We start from the raw sequence: 19,066 nt of genomic DNA on the forward strand, positions 1-19,066 counted from the left end.
CAAGGTTGGGGGAAGGCTGGGCACAAGGCCTATCCATTAGTCCTAGGTGACAGTGTGGGGCAGGGAGACGGGTGTGTCCGGAGTCATCTGGGGGTAGTGCAGGGGACCCTGGTTTGCATGAGGCCGTGCTCTAGTTAGGCAGCCAAACAGGGAGAGGTAACACCCCTGGCTACTCAGTGAACAATCAAACACCACCTCCTTCCACCACCCCTCTCCTTGCCCCCGCCCTCGTTTCAACCCTCCGCTCCCCATGCATGGATGCAGGGACGGCCACCCAGCTCCCAGCAGAGAGGGCGGGTGGGTTCTCCACTCGGGCACGGCAGCGTGTTCAGACTCACCGAGAGCCCCGCTTTCCCCGGCACTCCAGGCTCTCCTTTGGGTCCCGGCTTTCCCGGGAGGCCGATAGCATGGGTCATCCCCTCAGAGACGGTGGGGCAAACTTCGCACGGATCCCCCTGTGGGAAAGAGGAGATGCTGAGATGTGGGCCATGGCCCCGGGGGCCCTCGAGTTTTGTCTTTGGGAGCCAACATTGCGTCCGTGCAGGGTGTTGACACAGCACAACAGACGTAACAATGGACCTGGCCCAAACCACCCTGAGCTTTGGACCCAGATCCCAGCCTTGGACCCAGATCCCAGCCTTGGACCAGCACCAGGCGAGCCAATCAGGATCCCTCAATAGCCCTGGGGTAGGGGATAACCGAATGTAGGGCAGACCAGGGTCAGAGGATGGGGCAGCTTCTGGCCAGAGATTCAGGCTCTGAGGGGTCTTTCTGGGCAGCACCCAAACACTCAGGGCTGAATGGGATGGAGAACCCAGGCAGGGCTCAGAGAAGCTGGCTCTTGAGTTCCTGGTCCTTGGTGCTGCCTGGATCCACTTCATCTCACCCTCCTTTCCCCAGAAAGGGGCCTGGAGCGGGGAGGCAGCTCCGTGGAACGTCTCCGGCTTCTCAGCTTCCCCTAGCAGGCAGCTGTGGGAAGGCCCCACCTAGACCCCAGAGGCAGCTGCCTCGTCTGCAGAGCCCCATGGTGCACAGAACAGAAACCAGCCCCCCTGCCCAGGACAGATCACGCCCAGCGCCAGGCCCCCATGCGGTACCCACCTTGTCTCCCTTCAGGCCTGGGACCCCTGGCTTGCCCTGTGTGGGGGGAGGGAAGATGCTGGTTAGGTTAGGCCGAGCTGCCGAGCACACCCAGTCCCAAGGCCTGGGCTGCAATGGGATAGAGGGCAGCAGCCAGACTCTGCCCTGGATCAGCCCGGCAGGGCTATGGGGTGAGAGTCACCAAAACCAGTCTAGTGTCATGCAACCAAAGGAATGACCAGGTGTGCAAAGCCTCCACACAGCTCTGCCAGTGCCCCTCAGTCCTGACCCACAGCTACCTGCTACCCCAGCCCTGAGCTCACCCACCCCCTCCCCAGCCAGTGCCCCTCAGTCCTGACCCACAGCCCCTGGCTACTCCAGCCCTGGGCTCCCCCATCCCGTCCCCAGCCAGTGCCCCTCAGTCCTGACCCATAGCCCCCGGGCTATCCCAGCCCTGGGCTGTCCCCACCCCCTCAGTCCTGACCCACAGCCCTGGGCTCTCCCCAACCAGCTCTGCCAGTGCCCCTCGCTCCTGACCGGCAGCACTCCGTTGTTTCAGCCCCGGGCCCCCCAACCCACTCCCAGTGCACTTCCTTCCTATGCCGCAGGCCTGCGTCCTCTCCACACGGCTCTGCTGACGCCCCTCGCTCCTGACCTGCACCCCCTCTCCTTGCCACGGCGGTGCTGGGCCAGCCCCAAGCAGAACCCCCCAGGAACGTGTGCGGAGCCGGTGGCCCCCCAACGGGGGGCGGGCTGGGCTCAGGGTTCTGGGTTCTGGCCTTCCAGGCCCAAGAGCTAAACCTGAACCCAGCTCTCCAGAGGAGAGGCCAGGGTGTGAGCAACAAGCCACGTGTCTCAAGGCCAGGGAGGGTCACAGCCGGGGGGGCCTCTGCACCGAGATACAGGCTGTCTCGGCCCCCCGCCCCAGGGCTGGGCTCACGGCCCATTTCTGCCTTCCCCACCCAGCCTGGGCAGGCAGCCACACGCCACCCCCCGGCCCTCCAACGCCCGCCCCGCCTCCATGCTACTTACGGGCTTCCCCGTTGAACCTCCGGGTCCAGGAGATCCGGAGCTACCCTAGAAACAGAGGCCAGAGAAACACAAACAAACTGAGCGGGGCCAGGGGCCTGGGCTCTGCTCAACAGCAGTGTCGATACCCCTGGATCCTACCCTGTCCCCTGCTCGTCCAGCCCCGGGCTCCTCCCCACAGCCCTGCCGATGCCCCTCAGCCCTGCCCCGGGCCCCCTGCCCACAGCCCTGCTGATGCCCCTCAGCCCTGCCCCGGGCCCCCTGTCCACAGCCCTGCTGATGCTCCTCAGTCCTGCCCCAGGCCCCCTGCCCACAGCCCTGCCAATGCCCCGGACCCCTCCCCACAGCTCTGCCGATGCCCTTCAGTCCTGCCCTGGGCTCCCTGCCCACAGCCCTGCTGATGCCCCTCAGCCCTGCCCCGGGCTCCCTGCCCACAGCCCTGCTGATGCCCCTCAGCCCTGCCCTGGGGCCCCTGCCCACAGTCCTGCTGATGCTCCTCAGTCCTGCCCCGGACCCCTCCCCACAGCCTTGCCGATGCCCCTCAGTCCTGCACCGGGCCCCCTGCCCACAGCCCTGCCGATGCCCCAGACCCCTCCCCACAGCTCTGCCGATGCCCCTCAGTCCTGCCCCGGGCTCCCTGCCCACAGCCCTGCCGATGCCCCTCAGTCCTGCCCTGGGCCCCCTGCCCACAGCCCTGATGATGCCCCAGGCCCCCTGCCCACAGCCCTGACGATGCCCCTCAGTCCTGCCCTGGGCCCCCTACCCACAGCCCTGCCCTGTGCACACCAGAAAGCCCTGGTGTTGATCAAAGTGAAGAATGAGCTCATTACACTACATAAATCACCAAGCCCCCCGCACGCCTTCTGGCATCACCATGGAGACGTGCCAATCACAGCCGGGCGATGGAGCAGGGGCCTCAGGCTCATTTGGGGACAGGGAACAGCAATGGGCAGCAAGGTTCCCTGGAGAGGAGCCAGAATACAATTTCCACCCCATCAGCAATCCTCCCAGGACCCCAGAAGCCCTGCCTAACCCCCAGGGGGGCATCCCAGAGCATCGGCCAAACCAGCCACCCAGTTACTCCGGAAATGGCCCTTTCCCCCGTTGCAGGATGGGGATGGGATCCAATAGGCAGCATCACATGCATTGCCAGGAGACCCCCCCTCCACCGAATGCAGGCAAAGGTCTGAGCCTCTGGCCCGCGGGGAACATCCAGCCCAGCCGGGCCCGTGCACTGGAACAGCGAGAAGAGGCGCGGCTTGAGCGATAAACCTGCCTCTGCTGGGCCTCTCGGACAGACAAAAATCCCTGTAAGAAACAGCAGCCCGCCATCCCCCCATTGCCCCTCTGGGCTCCCTGCTCCAGCCTCCCGCACCTTTCGCCCAAACATCGCACGGCAGCTGGGAACCTTCTCATCGCACAAGCCGGGGAAGCAACTGCCAGTGCAAATACCCAGCCCCCTTCCGCCGTGGCTCAGGCTCACGGTGCCCTGGCAAAGCGACACGGGGCAGCGCTCAGCCCTCTGCTGTGCCGCCCGGCCAAGGTCACGAACGCCCAGTGGTGCTCGCTGCACTGCCCCGCAGGGCGGGACCCAGAGTCGCTGTGACACTCCACCGGCTGGAGCAATTGGAGCCTGGGGCCCTGCTCCAGCTCGCTGCCCTGCACGCCAGGGAAGGGAGGGGTATGGTGCCATATCAGCACGTATGAGGCTCTCTCCAGCCTGGAGCGTGGGATGCTGCTCCCACCAGGCGGGGGCTGCTAGGTGTCTAACCTCTGCAAGTTCCCAGCCCATGGGGCAGGAGCAGGGGAGGGAGCTTAGAGCCCATGGAAGTCAGGGGAGAGAGTCAGGCCCAGAGCTGGGCAAGCTCTTCCCAGGTCCTGGGCCCAGGACACGACAGACAGCCCACGCACTGGACAGAAGGGGCCATGCAACCCATGTGCACTACGGCGAGATGCGCCTAGAATTACCTGATAGACTGATGCCAGCACGTCTTAACCGTGGCCTGCAGCCCCCCTGCTCCTGCTATTCCAACCCTGGGCTCTGCCAATGCACCTTAACCCTGGCCTGCAGCCTGCCCTGCCCCTGCCATTCCAACCCTAGGCTCCTTCCCCTGCTCTGCCGATGCACCCGAGCCCCAGCAACGCCTCCTGGATCATTCCTTATTTCCCTCCAGGGTGCGAGAGGGCAGCATGCAGTAGAGGAGATGCTTGGGGCGCAGGCTGGGCCAGAGAGCAAGGGAAGCAAAGCATCCAAGGGGGGGGCCACACAGCACCTTGCTGCGTCCCAGTAGTAAGTGGGTCCCTGCTCTAGCAGCGAACACGGGGTCGTCTTCACGGGTCCCTTGTGCTCACTGCCGCCCTGACATGGGACGGGTCGAATCTGGGCCGGTACAAGTCTGGCCACCACGAGGTGAGGGAAGAAAAGTCCGACCGGCCTCTGCAAGGACATGAGAGTTGGGGAAAGAGGCAGCAAGGTCAAGGGTTTAAACCAGAGATGGGCCCCATTCAGGACAACTCTCCTGAGCTCGGGAGAAGATCAGAGGCTCCAGACTTAGCAGCTGTGGCTGTCTGAAGTTCAAGCTCATGCCCAGGTCAGACTTGACCCCACGGGCAGGCTGGGTCACTAGATGCAGCTGCACTTACTTTTTCTCCTTTAGGACCTGGGGGGCCACCGGGGTCACCCTGAAATTAACGAGAGAGAGAGAGAGGTCAGCGGGTTCCCTCCCAGATGGAGCTAGCACACCCCAAAGGAGCAGCCGGGCCTCCCCGCGACCTGCTGAGCAGTGCGTCAGCAAGGTGGTGATATTTCTTCAGCTCGCCCATATGGCGACAAAACGGCCTGAAATTCCATGCGGCCCGCTGACCGAGAGGATTGTTGAGGCCCAGCTCACTCTTGCAGAGGCCAGCAGCCGTGAACAGCAGACGCCCTAGGAGGGAAGCTTCTGCAGACCAGGCAATGTGGAGTTCAGGGGAGCAAGGAGAAGCAATGGAACCAAATCCTTACTGTTTTCCCTGGAAGTCCTCTCCCTGGAGGACCTGGTGACCCCGGGGGGCCTGGCTCACCGGCTAGCCCCTCGGGTCCAACGAACCCTGGATCGCCCTAAAACACAAACATAGCTGTGAGCCTGGCCTCTCCATCGGCACAGTCTTCAAATATCCAGTCACAATCCCCCCCACCCCGAGCCCGCAGCACGGTACCTTCTGCCCCTTCGGCCCCACCACACAGATCTCTCCAGGCCGGCCCTATCAGGAGAAGGAAAGCAGGGGTTAGAACATTGTAAGCGCTTTGGGCACCATCTTTCTCTGCTGTGTTTGTACAGCACCTTGCACAATGGGGCTGTGACTGGGACTCCTAGGTGCTACCATAATACACCTCATCAATAATCACAACAACGGGCTCTCAGAAGGTGTCCCACAGGCATCAAGCAGTGCACAATCCCTGGCACGGATCACAGCATGAAGCTGTCTTTGTCCTTTGCCATTAAAAAATACGGGTTGATCCGTTTTCTAGGGCTTCTGGGGATCCCAGAGAAATGCATCAAACTGATCCTAAAAGGAAGAAGGAGCCATTGTATCCTCTCACGTATACACAGCACCCTCTATCCTGAGGGATCTCAAACCTCTTTGCCATATCTTGTAAGGATCACTCGGCCACTCGTGGAATGCGGCCACCTCTGGGGTGGACTGTGGGAGCTGTTTTGCAGCACCCAGCAACACCTCTCAGCAGGATGGCACAGGATGTGAAGAATCCCTCCCCCAACTGAGACAACAGGGAATTTAGGGAGGTGGAATATGACTAGGCAGCTGGGAATTTGTGGGATCTTGATTGAACGCAGGCACTCAAGGCTGCAGATTTACGTCTCCTCTGCAGGGAACGCTCTCTTGTGCCAGAGCTCAGTAATGACTCAGCGACCCATTAGATGCTCTCACAGCCCTGCGGCATTGCTGGGTTGGGACATCGTCACCAGCTAGAACAGGGAGTGGATGCAGTGGAGACGGTAGGAATCTGAACGTCTCTCCAAGGCTAGCAAGGAACTGGGAAACCACAAGGAAACTCCTGGGAAAGCACCAGCGTGTGCTGGATCCCGCAGCCCCAGGGCAGATTGAATAAAAGGGGAGAGGGGGCACACGTTGCAATGAAAAACTTACGTCGCGCCCCGGCATCCCGGGATTCCCTTGGACGCCTCCATCTCCCTTCTCGCCTTTCTGCCCCTTGAGAAGCAATCCAGAAAACTGCTCATCAGAGGAGAATCCAGGGCCCTGGTTGTCCCCACTCCTCGGACCCCGGAGCTGCCTCTGCCCCACAACCTCCTGTATTGCCTCTTCTCACCCGCACTGGGAGACGGCAGCCTCCATGCCCCCCAGCTCACGGCAAGCACCACTAGCCCATTGAGCATCCCTGTTCCCTCCCGCACGGCAGCTCCCGGCGCCCTCCCTGCCCCTCTCCCCCAGTTCCAGACCTTGCTTTTCCCAACCCCTTTTTGCTTCCTGGGCTCCTCTCCCAAGCAGGAGGAGATGCCTTCCTGCAGAAGAGCCACCCGCTGCAAAGCGGGGAGAAGCCTCCATCGGGACCTTCCCCTCCGGGGGAAACCCTTGCCCTGCCGACTGGGAGAGCGAGTTACCTTCTGCCCATCAGCTCCGGTCGCTCCTGCTAGGCCCTGTTTGCAATAGAAACAAGGTGGTTAACCGGGCCTCTGCTTCCACTTGGCCATTAACGCCCAGCTCCGTTCAGGATTCACTTTGCAGCAGTGCACTCAGTGATGCGCCCCCTGGATGCACAGAGAGTGTCACTACGGCCCCCCCACAGGATCTGGCTAATAAATATCTATCTCCCACAAGATAAACTTGGCCACCACAGAGCACAACATCTGAGCGGCATTCATTAGGATACAGGAGGATATTAAGCCTTGGCAGGGCTGAGAGATGGGGGAGAAGGGGGAGGCAGATCTCTCCTGCTGCAAAGAGAGGGAGAGTCACAAGGAACTGGGGGTCAGAGCTGAGCCCTTGGAGAAGGTAAAGGGGGGTGCCAGACACCGCTGGTTGTGACGTTCAGGGCCAGATCCTGAGCTGGGGTAATGGCACAGCTCTGCACAAGTCAGTGGGAGTGGTGCTGGCTGTAACACCCTGGCTGGAGTTGGCTTATTGACTCCAATGAAGTTGCAAGTAGCATTTGGCCTAGTATATCCCAGTGCCATTTCTAGGAGCAGGGCCAGATCCTCAGCTGGCATAAATTGGTGTCACTCCTTTGACACTTTGCCCATTTACACCTGCTGGGTCTACCACTGGCTTTCAAGACCTCAGCTAGGTCTAGGTGGCCCCAGTCAAGCCCCTGGTGGAAACAGGCTCCCCAAAACGGTGGCCAAGCCAGAGGTGCTGCACCCCTGGTAGGGCCGAGCAGTGGGCACTGCTGCAGGGAGCCCCTGGGCAGCACGGCAGAGAGAGGCTGACGGGGACAACGACGACCCTCTGAGGGAGGAGAGATGGCACTGAGGGGGGGAATTTAAGGGACCAACCATGCAGACAAGCTTTACTCACCAGGTCTCCTTGCTCCCCCTTCTCTCCCTTCAGCCCCTCTGTGCACTTCGGAGAGAAAAGGAACAAGGCGCAGGTTAGAGGAGGGTGATGCAAGGCAGCGTGAGGTGCCAGGGGCAGCCAAGCCCCCTAGGGGATGCCTCCCCCAGGGGACTGCCTGGAAAGAAGAGAGGTGCCTCACCTGCAAGGGGCCGTCGGGGGAGCTCTGGACGCAGTCCAAGCCCTGCGGGAGGAAGGGAGATGCTCAGAGGGGGCTGCCTGGGGCCAGGCTTGGGAGGGGCGCGGAAGGCTGAAATGGGCCCTGCACAGCCAGGAAGTTCCTTCGCCACCGGCATGATAACGGGCTAAGCTCCCAGGCTCACAGCCTAGGCCCACCCCTGGCTGCAGCCCCTCTTGGCCGGTCATGGCTGGAGGCTGGGCTTTCCCTCCCCTGCACCGGGAGAGACCCACAATCTCTGGAGCAGGTCCAGGCCCCGTGGAGGAGTCAGATACAGACCAGCCTCAGGCTGCTCATGTCACCATCCCCCAGGGCCATCCAGGGGGATTAGTGGGTAGAGAGATGGGAACCAGGGGTCATGGGAGTAAGGGCTGGGTGGGGCACAGGGTGGGGACCCAGAGCCATCCCATCCACACAGGAGAGTGTCACAAGACACCAGACTCAGCCAGCCCACACAGGAGGTGCCTGGGGAAGCGCCCGGCGTGGCCGTGACACAGCAGCTGCTAGGGGGATTCCCAGTGTGCACATGGCAGCCGTCTCCCCAGATGGGCCCGTCGCCCCCCAAGCTGGGCGGCTGTGTCTCCTCGCGCTGGACACATCAACACCACTCACACGCTCGCCTCTCTCCCCCTTCGAGCCGGATGTCCCAGGGAGTCCGCGTTCTCCTTTGCCCCCCTGCAAGAGAGAGGGGGAGTCCCATCAGAGGCATCTGTGTTGCACAGAGGAATACATGCCCCCTGCAAGTGCACACGGCCCCAGACGCACACGGACAAACCCTCACTGCAGCATGTATGGACACACATGGACAAACACACGTGAATACCTCTGCATGCTCGTGCACTCACTACCAAGTGCAAGTGGGTCATGCACAAGCAGGACGGAGCTGGGCTCTGTCTGTCAGTCAGGGCGAGGACAAACTTACCTTGGGGCCGGGGGGACCAAGCGTGACCTGAACAAACCAAAATGAAACTCATCAGTGCAACCTAGTTGTCTCTCAGCTGAGCCACCCCAGTGAGGAGGAGGAGGGGGAGAGGAAGAGGGGTGGGAGCAAGGGATGGGTGGAAGGAGAGGGACAAGTCCCATATCCTTTTAAAATCATTTAGGGTGACAGTTCAGATGGAGCTCTGGCTCCAACCTCCTGTGCTGGAAGCACAGGTGACCCCAAGGTGTCCCACGCCACCCTGCCTGCACACGGAAAGGCTTGTGGTATCTATCACATGCCCCCTTCAGCCCCAGTTCAAATCCCCACTCCACTGGACTCCGGCTGCCGTGCTGGGGGGAGCTGGGTGCAGCAGATAAAGGGGACTAAGGAAAGACACAAAACTGCTCTGGGTTTTATCATCCCAGTGTCCTCCATAAATTTCTCCAGCTGGCTGACAGCACCCACACTGGCCTGTCATACAGGCGTGGAGGGTGAATATCAAACAGCTGTGAGCTCTGATCCCTTTTTTCCCTCCATCAGAGCTCCTTGTGCCCACGCGGCTGCTACAGGAACCTTGCAGACATCTGGAAGCCATCAGAGCTTTCCCCCGGCCATCCAGTTGTTCCAGGGGATATCGGCCAGAGAGAACAGAGGTGGGTGGGTTCTTTGAAGAAGGCAAAGGGGCCAGAGCGAGGTGAAGCTCCAGCCACCTGAGAAAGGTAAGGTCAGGTCCTGTGGGAGCTCTTGGGGGGTGCGTGGAAGGCTGAATCCCAATGGAGCCAGATGCTGCTGGGAAGACTGAAATTCAGTCCGGTTTTGGGGCTGCATCTCTCAAAGCGAAGCTGTGACTCCGAAGGGGCTGGAAGCCAACGGGGAGCGAGGGATCTGAGGAGCTAGCCTGACCCCTCCACAGCCCCGCTGGTGGGAGACGGGCCAGAGCCAGAATCAGTAACCCTCCTAGCCTGGGGCCTCCATCCCCACCCGCGCTCCTCTGGCAGGCCGGTCTGAGCATGATGAACGAGACAGGCCTGCTCCAAGCCCTGCCTCCATGCAAAGCTCAGGTCACTCCTCGGAGGGTCCTTCCAGGGCCCTGTTCTCCGGCTGCTGTCCTAGAGACATAAACCCCTCGGAAGCAACGCCAGCCCTGCAGCTACCAGCCTGGGGATGAGCGGCTGGGGCTGGCCGTTCCCTTCCACTGAACTCCCACCCCACACTGAGGGGGTCTGGGTGGGGGTGGATCTGCTACAATGTGTGGGCTGTTTTTCTCTGCTGTGGAGGCCTGGCAGGCTGGGATGTCCCGTGGCAGGAGCTTTGCGCACACACTAATCCTGCTGGGTGTGTGGAACCAGGGCTCTCACACTGAGGAGCAGAGCTGTAACACAGCCCAGAGCAGCGCTGTAGGTGGGTATCTGTGCCGTCGGCTCTCAGCATTCAGGGCAGCTCTGCCTTGGCTGGGGCAGATTTTCTGTGTTACTTGGAGATATACTGAATCCAGTGGCCGGTGCGCTGCCGTCTCATCAGTCTCTAGAGCGGCAAAATGCCACCAGAGTCGCAGCTCTGTGATCTCCGCCACAAGGAGCACCTGGCACCGGGACAGACCCAGCCCTCAAGGCAGACTCTGCTTGGGATAGCTCTTGTGGCTTCCACAGGGCAGGAGACCTGCAATATGCAGATGGGCACCTGAGGCATGGAGAGGCTGTGACTTGCCCAAGGTCATACAGGGAGTCTGTGGCAGAACAGGGGACTGAACTGGGGTCTCTTAAGTCCTAGGCTAGTGCCCTACTCCTTGGGACATGCTTCCTGTCTCCAAAACTATAGTGTGGGTGACAGCACACGCGAGAGAGAGAGAGAGAGAGAGAAAGCGCACTCCTCTTGCCACTAGACACTGTCATGAGACAGCTGCCACTGAAACGCCCCCACCCAAAGCCCACTGGAAGCTCCAAGAAGCAGCAGCCCCTTGACTTACGTTGGCGTGCGGGGCTGTCTGGGGACAGGGTGGGCACTGCAAGAGAAGAGGAGATGACACTGGCAGTCAGGAAGCAGGAGAAACCGTTCTGAACCGCGATGGGGATTTTTACCGGAGGGGGGTTGAGGTTGGCTGCCCTGGAAAGGCATCCTGCAAAGCCGCCTCTCACCAACGGCTCACGTCCTGCCCCCTTGCCGCACTTAGCTGTGCTCTCCGTGGCATCAGCAGGTCTAAAACCTTCCCACCCTGGATCTGTTTGGAGACCGGCACCCAGATCGCATGGCTGACCCCACGCCAGTAAGACAGGCTGGTGCATGTGCAAAACTGAGGTCCTGTAAATCCTGTGGGCTCCGTTGGAAACTGGGCCCCCAAAAGTAAGGCCCAGGTGATCTGCCGTGTGGCCTAGAAGGCAGAAATTGGCAGGAATTTGCTTTTGAATGGCATGGCGCCAACCCTGAAAATCTCCAGGTGGGTGCTGCATGGCCCACCCACACCCCGCCCCTCACAGCCACCTCTTGGCTGCTGCCTGGCATCTATCCGGGAAGTGCCCGCTGCCTTCTCCATGCTCAGGATGGTGGAATTAACCAGTCAGTGGTTCCCACAGGTAGAGGACAGACAGGTTAACTGTTGCCTGGCGCATGAGGCTTTACCATAGCAATCAGCGAATTGGGGACCGCCCAAGGAGTCGACACTCAGCATGTACCAGGGTGCGCCAAGCCAGCAGGGCAGGAGGAAATCTGGGGCACTATAGTTACTACTCGCACCAAACATTATGGGGCAGGATTTATCCTCAATGTGCAGGGCTGCTCTGAGAAGGGACTCGGAGCCAGGCTGTGCAGGTCCTGCGTCTCTGCAGCACTGGTGTCAGATGTGAGCAGCTTGCAAATGAAAGGTCCCAAACCCAGCCAGGGATCTGAGAGTCAAGCTGGGTTATTCCTGCCTCCTACACAGGACCCATTGGGAAAGATTCTGGAGCTTGAATTCTGCCCTGCGCTAACCTGAGCAACTCAGTGTGAACACCCCCACCCCCACGGACGCCATGCATGTCCACACCTGCCTGTGCGACTGTGCCACAGATGCCCATGTACCTGCCCCTGCCAGTTGGGCAGTATCAGGTATGTCTACCTGCCAGCTTGTGCTGGTGTGACAGCAACATGTATGTTAACATGCCTTCCCAGGCACCCCCCCCCAAATGGCAGAGATGTACAAACATCTCATTTCCTGAGCTTTTGCCCCCAGCCCTGCTGCTGGTTAATTTTTTAAGGAGGTGAGTTAAGATGAAGGGCTGGGGTTGGCAGAAACGCGCTCTCTGCTTCCCTGGTAAAAGCACAGTTTGCAGCTCCCCCTCCTCCCCCCACTTTTCCATGAAAGCATGAACGCTCCCACTCCCCGAATGCGGCGCTGGGATCCTCCCATAGCTCTCCGCTAGGGGGGCTCAGGAAAACCAGCACCGTGGAGCAGCAGGAGGACAGAGAATTCGGACGTTTCTACAGCCACGGCTTCCACCTCCTATCTCCTCTCCTGGCTGGCGAGGTTCCAGGAGCTGCCAGCCCAGGCCTCACGGGGGGGTTGTACGTGTGGGTTTGTGGCTCCCCACATGTTCCTTCAGCCAAACCAGTGGCTGCAAAATGCTCCCTCTGGGCTGGCCAGCTCCTGCAGGGAAGCAGCTGGTTCTGAGACAGGTAGACACTGGCCGTGGAGGTCCCTAGTCCCAACCCGCTCAGAGCCCCACCCCTTGCTGGGCCCAGCCAGAGTCTCCTTCTCAGTTCTCACTCGGCCAGGCTCCGGTGGGCAGGCAGAGAGGAGAACGGGTCAGAGCTCACCACAGACGTCCCCTGCATCCTGCATCCAGCTGGAGCATTGCACAGCCCTGAAAAGCCTCAACTTACCTCATTGGCTGGCTTGTGTGGCTCGCCAAGTGGGTCTCGGTAGCCCTGCAGGGGAGCAACCCAGAGAGGAAAGAGGTGTGAAAATAAAGCAGGCTGCCTGTTCTCTCCAGCTGGGGGGGCTAATGCTGGGAGCGGGCGGGGAAGATGCACCAGTTCTAGTGGCTGCAGCCGCGTCTCTAACACAGGTGTATTGGTGCTGCTTCTCCACCAGCGTGTCCAAGGCCTAAGAGGCTGGAGTAACACAGCCTGGGGCCCACTCCTGGTCCCCCATTCTCCTCCCGCGTGACCCCAGGGCAGTTACTCCTGATCTGACGTAAGCGAGAGGAGAATCGGCCCCAAGGAGACCAGGTCATGCTCTCCTGTTACTAAAGCTCAGCTGGAAATGCCAAGCGAGGGGGAGCCATTGGCCCCAGCAGCAGGAATGGTGAGACAGGGAGTTGTGCTGGCACACCGGGGCTGGGCGCGTCGGACGTCGGAGGTGCCAGCATCCCCTCTTGCCTGCCATTTCGGATGCGCTTGCTAGTTCCAGCCAATGCCCAGGGGATGCTGGAACAAGGAGGTGCTGAGATGCTGCTGGGCTCCCTCCAAGAGGAGCTTAAACCAAGCGCGGTGAATCTGGACAAACTGGGGGTTGATTCAGCCTGTAGCCTTGGCAGTGAGAGATGAGGCCAGAGGGCAGCGGGAGGGCAATGGAGCAAGACGCCTACACCCCCTTGTCCAGAGCACTCAGGGCTTCCCTCCGTCCAGGCCCGGCCGAGGAATCCAGCACGAGGAAACGAGCCCTTGGGTGCCAAGAAAAGGCAGGGAGGCAAGGCAGCCCCTGATGCCGGGCGGTGGTCCAGGCCTCGTGGCTAGGAGGAGCCCTGCTTGGCAATGATGCAGAGCCCCACTGTGGGGCTGGCAACCACCTGGCTAGCCTTGGAGATGAAGGTGTTCGGTGTGCAGGAGACGAGACCGTCTGGGAGGGTGACTATTAGGGAGCTGGTGGGGGGTCAGTCTGGGAGCAGCTGCCCGGAGGCTGCAGAACTGGATGGATCCCAGCAGGGTTTCACCTCAGCCCACCCCAGCCAGGCAGCAGGACCCGCCCAGCCCTGAGTGCCCCCAGCACCTCACCTTTCCTCCTGGCTGGCCCTCCACGCCGACCTGCCCAGATGCCTTCGCCTCCTGGGGAGAGAGCAAAGCAATGGGCACATTATAGAACCTCCTTCCTCCCACGCTCCCTGCCTCCCGCTGGTGGGGATCCAGGATCAAGCCCCTTTCAAGGCCCGCACTTAAGGACAGCTGCTGGGATTCGTGGCACAAGAGCGAGGCCCCGTCTGGCACAGAGGAAATGGCCAGCTTTGGCCACAACCTGAGGTCAGCCACCTAACAGAGTTCAAGGTGGCAATTTTGCAACAGAAAAGCTTCAAAAACAGACTCCAAACAGAGAAACGACTGAGCTTGAATTAATATGCAAGCTAGATACCATTAACTTGCGTTTGAATAGAGACTGGGAGTGGCTGGGTCATTACACATATTGAATCTATTTCCCCATGTTAAGTATCCTCACACCTTCTTGTCAACTGTCTAAATGGGCCGGCTTGATTATCACTACAAAAGTTTTTTTTCCTGCTGATAATAGCTCATCTTAATTAATTAGTCTCTTACAGTTGGTATGGCTACTTCCACCTTTTCATGTTCTCTGTATGTATAAATAAATATCTTCTTACTATATGTTCTATTCTATGCATCCGATGAAGTGGGCTGTAGCCCACGAAAGCTTATGCTCAAATAAATTTGTTCTTCTCCACGGTGCCACAAGTACTCCTGTTCTTCTTGCCAGGTAACTCAACCTCCTGCTGCTCCTGCAGACATGGAAGGAGAATGGGGTGGGGCAGGGGGGGCTCTTTGCTCACATCTTGGAGGATGCTAACAAAACCTGGCCCCAGGCTGCTGGTCTGGGGACAGGCCCTCAGCCCTGCTTCCATCCAGGAGGGGATGGAGGCTCCGAGACGCAGCAAGAGAGAAGCTCCGGCAACATCTGTTCGCTTTTGCAGTCCAAAGCCCTGCCTCAGCAATGCAGATTCTCTGACCCTGCATCCCCGCCTCTGGCTACCCCCCGCCTCTCCCCACCCCAGCTCCAGCTGACGCCCACCCCCACGACAAGGCACTGACAGGGAATGCCCACCATGCCCCAGTGTTTACCTGGGCAGACAGCAGGGGGTAGAGGAAAATACCAGCACCCCATGCCCTGCCCTCCAGCCTCTGGACTGTAACCCCATCCCCACAGCAGGGGTCATCTCCAAGCAATGGCACTCCTGGAAATGGATGCCAGGCAACATGGCACCGGGACCACACGGGGGCAGTGCCAGATGGACCTGGGCATTATTTCACTTGCACCTTTGTACTGAGCGCAGGTTACGGCCAGCTCCATCCAGAGCCCTACCCCAGCTGCTCCTCCCCTCACGTTGGGCTTTGCCACCAGAATTCAGCCATCCCCATGTCTGGCTGGAGAAAGCAGGGCCAGAAGCTTGGACAGACCCTCGCGTGGGCAGACATCCCCTTTGTTTCCCTGCCAGTCCATCTCTCTCCACCGGCTCCGCAGGAAACGGCCAAGGCCCAGAACATGCTCCTCAGCAGGAACAGACTCTCCGCTTGTCTGCAGAGGGATGTTTCCCCCCTCTGCCTTTCCATCGCTCCCTCCCTGGCTTTGGCCACCACTCACCCTGCCAGCAGTTATGCTGCTCCGCCTGCACCAACCCCCTCCTCTTCCCGAGTCGCCCTCCCCGAACCTGGTGGCCCCCTCGCTGCTAAGTCTTCTGGACAGTGGAAAACGCGATGTGGGGTTTTCAGGGGGCGAATCAATGCGGCTGTGTTTTGCTCAAAGGGAGCGTGGGCGCCGTCTGTGGAACGCCAGGGAGGCCCCGGCTGGGGAAGAGGCGTGTCTGAAGCGATAGAGATGGCAGGGCTGGAATTTACTGCTTGGGCCGTTTGTATTTTGGAGCCCACAGCATGCCACAATGGGTGGGGGGCATTTGGGTCCCTGTCAGGGGACATTTGTCAGGGTATTAATGGCTGAGGGGTGCAATATGCCCCATACCTGAACAGGCCAGTCACTCCGCCAGCCCTTTTCCCCACTCTCTGCCCATTCCTGCTTCACACCCAAATACCCCAGGCTCAGAGATTCATGCCCTATAGCCAAATCTCTGCCCCACGAGCCACATGCCAGAACACCTGGCCAACTCCCCTGCTCCCACCCAGAGCAGGTGTATGTGGCACTCTGGAGCCCCCCAGGGGAGGCAGGGCCACATATGGAAGTTGGTCCTTCCTCAGGGGGACTTTTCGAGGCCCCGTCCAGCCCTACGTTCCCATGAGCCTGCTCCAGCCGTGGCTAGCAACATGGCGCCCTTTAAGCTCACGCAACGGGGGCTCGTGCTTTAAGGGCTAGATTCTCAGGTTCAACCCTCTTTGGCAGCGACCCAGCCAGGGCCTGGTGCTCCGTGCACTGCGTGCCGCTCAGCCGTGGGACGGAGGTGCCCTGTCTGGGAGTGTCCCCAGGCCCAGACGTGTCCATATGCATATCCACCCTGCTGCTCAGCCTCCTGGCGCTAATTCCATAATTGCTTCCCTGAGCTAGGGCGGGGAGGTGGGGGGAGAATACCATTTTTCGGCTGTCTCAGTTGGTCAGTTCCTTGAAGCCACCGTTACAAAAAGCAGCAAGTCAGACACCTCTGTCCTTCCTCCGCCCAACAGGTAGGGCAGGGCGCCTTCCCAGACCACAGGGAGCAGTGGAGGCGGTTGGAAGTCATGGCCTGTGATGCCAGCACAGCCATGGACAGACTGGGCACTCGGAGGCGATTCAAGGGGCTGCAGGAGGCTCCAGGGAGAGGGACAGGTTTGTTCCTGACACATACTGATGGCACGGGCTGAAACTCAGGGCCAGCCCTTCAGCTGGTGTAAATCAGCCCAGCTCCAGGGACTGCAAGGAAACTACGCTGATTTGAATGAGCTAGGGATTTGGCCAGTTAGACTTGCAGGAGTCGCGGTGCTGGATCAGGCGATTGGTCCACCCAGGCCAATGTCCTGCCTCCAGCCCAACTGGGGTCTCAGGTTCGAATAGGGGGAATTTCCCCTGCAACACGCACACGCCCTTCCAAAAAGCATGTCAGCTGTGGCCAATTCAGCCCTCTGCCTTCCAGCCCACACCAGTGCGCTGGGGTGATGATGCGGGGTGAGGCCGGGACCCGGGATCTGAGATTCTCATTTCTTTTTATTTTCAGTCTCCACAGCGCTAGCCCCTGGCTCCCCGAGCCATCCCAACTCCAAGCAGCACCCGGTCCTAACTCCCTCCGACACTGCTTTGCACAGGTGCCAATCCAGATTCTGGGTGGAACAAGGGGGAACCAGGCCTGCTTCTCCCTTGCCAAGGCAAGGCGGGGGGCAGGGCAGGTGTGTTGCACTCAGAACCAGGCAAACCAGCAGCAGAGCTGGGCAGGAAAGCAGCTTGGCAAGACTTGACCAGAAAAGCCAAATGCTGGGAAAAATGCACCTGATTAGAGTCCAGGCGACCAGAGCGAACTCCAGCCATCCCACCTGCTGCAGCACAGCTGCCTGCCCAGAGAGCGGTTGTAACCCACGTGCCTTCTGGGTGTGATGTTCTGTCCCATCTAGTGGCGCCGAGACTGCTTAAAGAGAGTTAAATGAGTCTGCTCTACAGCCTTAGCAATCAGCCAGTCGGCTTTTAGCTCATGCGGTAGAGGCTCATGCACTAAGCTCCTGAAGTCCCTGGTTCGATCCCAGTCACCGACGACTGCGGGGGTCTGTCAGCATTACACCATGACCTACACAAAAGGCTCCTTCGGGGTTTCTGAGAGCTTCAAGACCCCCGAGCGCCTGCTCTCCCGGCCCACACCGGACAGCGCTGGCGCCAGGGAAGGATATGGATCCCGCAGCTGGCCACATCGCCCCGGGGGACAGAGCTCACGCTCCCGGCTGCGTGAGCTGAGCTTCGCGCCCATCTTACATGGAGGCGGCAGTGCAGTTTCCTATTGCCCTTGGCAGCTGTTTGGGGCAGGAACTGTCTCCTTGTTCTGTTTGCACAGCGCCTGGCGCCGTGGGGAGGGCTCCTAGTGCTATGGCAATACAAAGAAATAAGAAGTGACTAGAGCAAGCTACGGATGCCCCCCTCCCCACCCCTGTACTCTTACCCTGTTTCCTCCACTGACCCCCGCTGGGAGACACTGGGAATGGAGTAGCTCTGAGCTCCTCACACAGCCAGCGCTCCTGCCCCGCTCCCTGCACCACCCCCTCACTGGAATAGGTGTGAGCTACCCCACAGCCAGGCTTCCTGCCCTGCTCCCTACAGCGCCCCCTGCTGGGAAAGGCTGAGAGGACTACAGCTCCACTGACAAGGTCAGATTTTCTATTGGCGCTGGGACTGCAGCTCCGTAAGTGGGTCTGGAGGCCAGCACGGTGAGCGCCAAGGGCATGTCCCCCGCCTGCCAATGTTCCCAACACATTTGCTACCAGTTTAGGGATTGTTTCTGCCAACAGCTCCTCCTGAGAAGGGAAGTATACCACAAGGCCCCTCATCCGAGCCAGACCCCTTTCGTAGACGCGAGAACACTGGAGGAGTCCATCCCGCACGCGCCGCTGGGCCTGTCCCATCTCCCCACTTCCACTGCCAGGCCAGGAGAAACTTTAGCCCATGCTGTGGTTTACATCAGCCCCAATATGGTGATGGGCCCCTTGATTTCAACACCAAAACCGTCCCTCGTTTCTCTCTGCCATGCTGCTGGCAAGGCTCGGGAGCTCTTAGCAAACCAAGATCCTGGACCTGATTCTTCATTTTTGTGCTGCTCTGGGGTGTAACCCTGAGCGAGACCCTCAGAACAGTCCCTGCAGCACGGGAGGGTCCCTTGAGCTTGTCTAGAGCTGGCTGGCAGAGGGAGTGTGTTGGGGGGTGTGGATGGAAGGGAGCAGGTGGGGCTAGGGAGTGCCAGGGACTGCAGCAGACTGCTCTACAGCTAGCTTCCACTTCCCAGGCCCAGAGAACAAGTTACAGCAGCCCTAGGGTGGCTCTAATTGACACTGAGGGGCTGCACTGGCCCCCAAATGGGCCCATTTCTTAATACCCACGTCTGTCTCTACCTCTACAAGTGCAGAGAGACTCGGGGCCAGCTGGGGCTGGGCAGACTCATGTCACCTAATGACACAGTGAACGCTACAGGGCAGGAGGGACGGGCCTCCACCCTGCACATCAGGGGAGGCCCCTCTGGCGTGGGGAGGCAGAGCTGCTTTGCCACACGCCTGGTCCCAGCTGGTCATGGTTAAAGGCACAGAGATCCAGGCAAGCCTGTCTGCAAAGGAGGGTGGGAGGCACGGGCTCCTTGGTCTCACAGTCCCACACAGGCCTCAGCTGGCCTAGGAAAGATGAAAAATAAATGGCTGGC

General features: G+C 60.0%; 1 protein-coding gene across 7 annotated transcripts in view; it reads right to left on the reverse strand.

Annotated features, from left to right (window-relative positions):
- Positions 1–19,066, reverse strand: part of COL16A1 (collagen type XVI alpha 1 chain) — an 88,325-nt gene that overhangs the window by 41,384 nt on the left and 27,875 nt on the right. For 5 of the 7 annotated variants that reach the window (XR_006278215.1, XM_043505936.1, XM_038377528.2 and 2 more), the window contains 15 exons: positions 13,749–13,799; positions 12,636–12,680; positions 10,747–10,782; positions 8,781–8,807; positions 8,471–8,533; positions 7,823–7,864; positions 7,645–7,689; positions 6,732–6,767; positions 6,259–6,321; positions 5,308–5,352; positions 5,114–5,209; positions 4,753–4,791; positions 2,113–2,157; positions 1,102–1,137; positions 339–455 (listed from right to left, as the gene is read on the reverse strand). Coding sequence is in view for 6 of the 7 variants with exons in the window: in XM_043505936.1 (XP_043361871.1) it covers positions 339–455; positions 1,102–1,137; positions 2,113–2,157; positions 4,753–4,791; positions 5,114–5,209; positions 5,308–5,352; positions 6,259–6,321; positions 6,732–6,767; positions 7,645–7,689; positions 7,823–7,864; positions 8,471–8,533; positions 8,781–8,807; positions 10,747–10,782; positions 12,636–12,680; positions 13,749–13,799 (786 nt within the window). In the remaining variant the exon portion in view is untranslated. The remainder of the gene's footprint in view (positions 1–338; positions 456–1,101; positions 1,138–2,112; positions 2,158–4,752; positions 4,792–5,113; positions 5,210–5,307; positions 5,353–6,258; positions 6,322–6,731; positions 6,768–7,644; positions 7,690–7,822; positions 7,865–8,470; positions 8,534–8,780; positions 8,808–10,746; positions 10,783–12,635; positions 12,681–13,748; positions 13,800–19,066) is intronic. The other 2 variants (XM_043505937.1, XM_043505938.1) reach the window with 2 other exon arrangements.

This window comes from Dermochelys coriacea, chromosome 19 (assembly GCF_009764565.3).
Source record: "Dermochelys coriacea isolate rDerCor1 chromosome 19, rDerCor1.pri.v4, whole genome shotgun sequence".
NCBI lineage: Eukaryota > Metazoa > Chordata > Testudines > Dermochelyidae > Dermochelys > Dermochelys coriacea.